The following is a 4,026-nucleotide window of genomic DNA, read 5'->3' as shown; positions in this document are numbered from 1 at the left end:
TTTTTCAAGAGTATTCAGCTTGTAGGGCACCACAACTGCTTCCACCCGCGTCGATCATCATCATCATATGAAATAACTTTTTGTCACAACAAAAAATAGTGGCTGGTAAAATATTTGAGTGGCTGGTAAAAAATTTTGTCCACCAGCCACTGTGGCTGGTGGACAAAATTTTTAATTTCCACCCCTGATCTGCAATAGAGGTCTATTGGGATTCCATGTCCATAACTTCCATCAGTATATTGGAAAAAAAATATCCCTGTTTACCTAAGTACTTCATATTCTTTTGCATTAACTATCAGTTCCTGAACCTCAGAAGACTAAACAAACTTTCAGTGTGTTCAAAACCTCTTCCAAGCATGATATTCATTTAGAGAAAACTCAAATTTCTTATAATGTTCAAAAGATTCCATTCATCCAACAAATATTTATAATGCTATCATTAACCTACTGTTATTTATGGGCTTTGGATAAATTGTACATATTTTTCCACACTTTTATAAATACTATATTCAGTGTTACTGTTCAAATTGTGTTTTTTTTTCCTTCTAATTATCTGTAATAAATGTAAACCTCTGATCTAACCTTCTTCAGTCTAAAGCTGTTCTTGTTGGTTTAAGTGTAAACTCCCTGAGAAAGCCAACTTAAATCTTCTGAACGGACTGATGAAAACATTGCTAAAGAGGCTTTACTACAGGGAGCTCAGTGTGAAAAAAATTAAGCCCCTCTATTTCTCTACAAGATGCTACGCCACCACTTCCGGTGAAAGTCAGCACCTGCTTGTGGCTCTCTGACGGTGGAAAATCAGACTGGTTTGTTCTGAAATTATAACCAACTCTGAACTGGCTCATGTCCACATGTTCATCAGCACTTGATCAAAAAGGACTTCCTGTTATAATCACAGAATTACCTAACTTTTCACAAACTTTGTTATGTGGCTGGACTGAATTTCCATGCATTTCCACCAGAACTACACCCTCACACAGTCTTTGCTTTAGTTTGTCATCTTATTTCTCACCTGTTTGTAGGAGATGTAGACAGGTCGACTGAAGACGATCCACTCCACCACCTTACTGCAGGGTGGCGTGGTCAAAGAGCCGGTGTAACGATAGTAACTTCCCAGTGAAGATGGCAACAAATCCTTCAGCACAAATGGCTCCAGGAATGTTTCTTTTTCTGTATGACAGGGGAAAAGTATTATGATTCATCCAACATGGTTTAAACTACTAAATTATCTATTTTCACAGGTTTTGAGTTGATTACATTTGTATTGCTCTTGCCTCATTTGTTTTCTTATAATTATGCACATGGATGGTTAAATTCAATAAAGCAAGTGGACTTTTTAATGTTTCCAATTCCTTGTATCTGCCTAAATATAACAGATTTGTTAGATTGTTATTTTTTTATATTTAACTACATAAATACAGTCTAATTGGTGCAAACTTATAAAACCCACTAAAAGCCTATAAAATCTTTTGATCTTTATTTGGATTCAGTTTATTTTTGTGGAATTGATTAACAAGGAAAGTCATCACAAGGTGCTGTACAAAAACAAACAGTTTAAATCTGAAATCTGCTTTCATGTTGTCCAGTTCAATCCATCCATCTATCTATTTTCTTTAGCCACAGTTCTATTAAATTAATTTCCTTCAATTCAGTACAGTAAGTCACATAAATTCAAGCCAATTATAATATCATCCAGTTCAACCAGTTTTGGTAAATCGTAACATTCCAAAGAGCAAAACGTTGTCTATCAAAGAAAACCAGCAGATTGCCTCAAATTTTTACTTTGATTCAATCCCATACCATAAGCAAGCATCTGGAGGCAGGAGACAGGTCTACTACTTTCACACTGCAGGTCTTGATGTTCATTTCCAATGTTTTGCTGAGATCTAACTTTTTTTTTTCTTTTTTTGCATCCTTGTTAACCTTATAATTTAAATGTGACCTTCACTAGACTCCAATGTGAACAGTCTATGGCCCTAAAGCAACCCCTAAAAATGTAGTAGAAGTAGATGTCATTCCCAGCATGGCATGGTGACCAAGAACAGTGCCAAAAAAAATTAAAAAAATCACCCCCTTGGATGTTTTATGTTTTTGTTGCTGTCATAAATCAGTCATCGTCACCGTAAGTTTGACTTCTTACATTGGCCTTATGTAAAACTTAAAAAATAAATAAATTAAAATAAATCTTTTCCAGTGTCAAAGTGAACTAAAAGTTCTACAGAGTAACACCAACTGAATGATATGTCATGTAAAATAAGTGATTGCATATACATGCAAAATGACTGCCCTGATTCAACTCAGAGAAAAGATTACTGAAATGTACAGGTCAGGGGATGATGCAAAAGCAGTTTGGTTTGGGTGTTTTATGCTTTTAATGCTGTCATAAATCAGTCATGGTCAATATAAACTGGCCTTTTTGACCAGAAAAGTCTTCAATGTCATATTGAAATCAAATTTCAACATGATAATTCTAATTAACTAAAAATATGCAATGTAAAATAAGTTAGTACATAAATATTCACCCCCTTTAAAGTGTCTGTCCTAATTCAACTCAGAGAAAAGTACTGAAAAGTACAAGTTGGGATGGATACAAAAGGATTTCCAAGGCCCTAAACAGTTCTGTTTAAGCCATCAAGAACTGGAAGGAATATGGGACATATGTAAATCTACCAAGGGCACTCCGTCCTCACAAACTGAGTGACCGTGAAGAAGGAGAACAGTAAGAGAGACCAACAAGACACCTGTGAACTCCCTGAGGGAGGTCCAAGCCTCAGCAGGTGAGATGGGAGAAACAACTGTTGACCAGGTTCTTCACCTGACTAAATTTTCTGTGACAATGGCAAAGATAAAGCCACTGTTGTGGAAAACTCATTCAATCTCGACTACAGTTTTCCAAAGAAAGCAGAAATCTGAGGCCTCCTCCTCTGTTTAAACTTGGTATTTCTCTGTGATGTAAATGGCTTCCTTCACCCTCATCTCAAACCATTTGTCTTTGTCCAAAATATGACCACTGTTGTCCTCAAAAGAGTGTTCATCCCTAAGGTGTACGCACACAGCTGAGTCTTGTCCTGTGTTGAGAGATGTGTCTGTGAAGGAGCTGTATTATTTCTCCAATATACATGTTTGAACATTCCTCACTGTGTTGAACTCTATGCACCATACTGTAAACAGTGAAGTGAGTCATTGTCAAATACTAGATAAAGACTCTGTAAATGAGAAGTTATCATTGGAGAAACTGAAGGTTCACATTCAAGTATGGGAGTATTTTAAGTGTATGGTTTTAATTTTTGATCATTTTGTTGTTCTTATGTATCTGTGGCAGGGTATCTTTCATACAATTTTACAATTCTGAATTTTCCAAACTAGTTTAAAAAAATGGAATTGAACAAAACTTTACTAATCCCCAACAAGAAATCATATAGTAACAGTGGAAAATAATAAAAATATATATCTACAAACTGGGCTCCAAACAGCCACAGCACAAACCAATGAAAGGCAGTTTAGCTCAAATATTTGTATGAACTGTGAACTGGCTGCAAGCTCGATCTGAAAACACCTTAACTGAATTGAAATAACTGAATAGTCTTTTGCTGTCACTTTGACTTGGGATGTCTTTATTTTAAAAATTAAATGGTTTGACATTAATTAGGCAGTGAACAGTTTAAATAAAAAATCAGCTTTTATTTTATTGTTTTGAACTTAAATATGACACACTTGTGATGTAAAAATGTATATATTACACTTTACAGATTTTTTAATGAAACAATCATTGTCACCCTATAGATGTGATTTGTTTTTACATTTCAGTTCACTTTTCTTTTGTTGCCGAATGTATTGGCATATTCATTTGTCTAAATCTCTGTAATACAGTTTCATCCTCTATGTACGGTGGCCCTGAGGTGCAAAGCACTACAACATTAACAAAAACACTACAACATTAACAAAAACACTACAACATTAACAAAAACACTACAACATTAACAAAAACACTACAACATTAACAAAAACACTACAACATTAACA

The 4,026-nt window shown here is 35.0% G+C and overlaps 1 protein-coding gene across 2 annotated transcripts in view; it reads right to left on the bottom strand.

Annotated features, from left to right (window-relative positions):
- Positions 1-4,026, bottom strand: part of LOC108247474 (receptor-type tyrosine-protein phosphatase gamma) — a 520,767-nt gene that overhangs the window by 80,920 nt on the left and 435,821 nt on the right. For both annotated transcript variants that reach the window (XR_005233059.1, XM_037975187.1), the window contains exon 7: positions 1,016-1,173. Coding sequence is in view for 1 of the 2 variants with exons in the window: in XM_037975187.1 (XP_037831115.1) it covers positions 1,016-1,173 (158 nt within the window). In the remaining variant the exon portion in view is untranslated. The remainder of the gene's footprint in view (positions 1-1,015; positions 1,174-4,026) is intronic.

Source organism: Kryptolebias marmoratus, linkage group LG4 (genome assembly GCF_001649575.2).
Source record: "Kryptolebias marmoratus isolate JLee-2015 linkage group LG4, ASM164957v2, whole genome shotgun sequence".
Classification (NCBI taxonomy): domain Eukaryota; kingdom Metazoa; phylum Chordata; class Actinopteri; order Cyprinodontiformes; family Rivulidae; genus Kryptolebias; species Kryptolebias marmoratus.
This window is presented reverse-complemented; position numbering and strand designations above follow the sequence as displayed.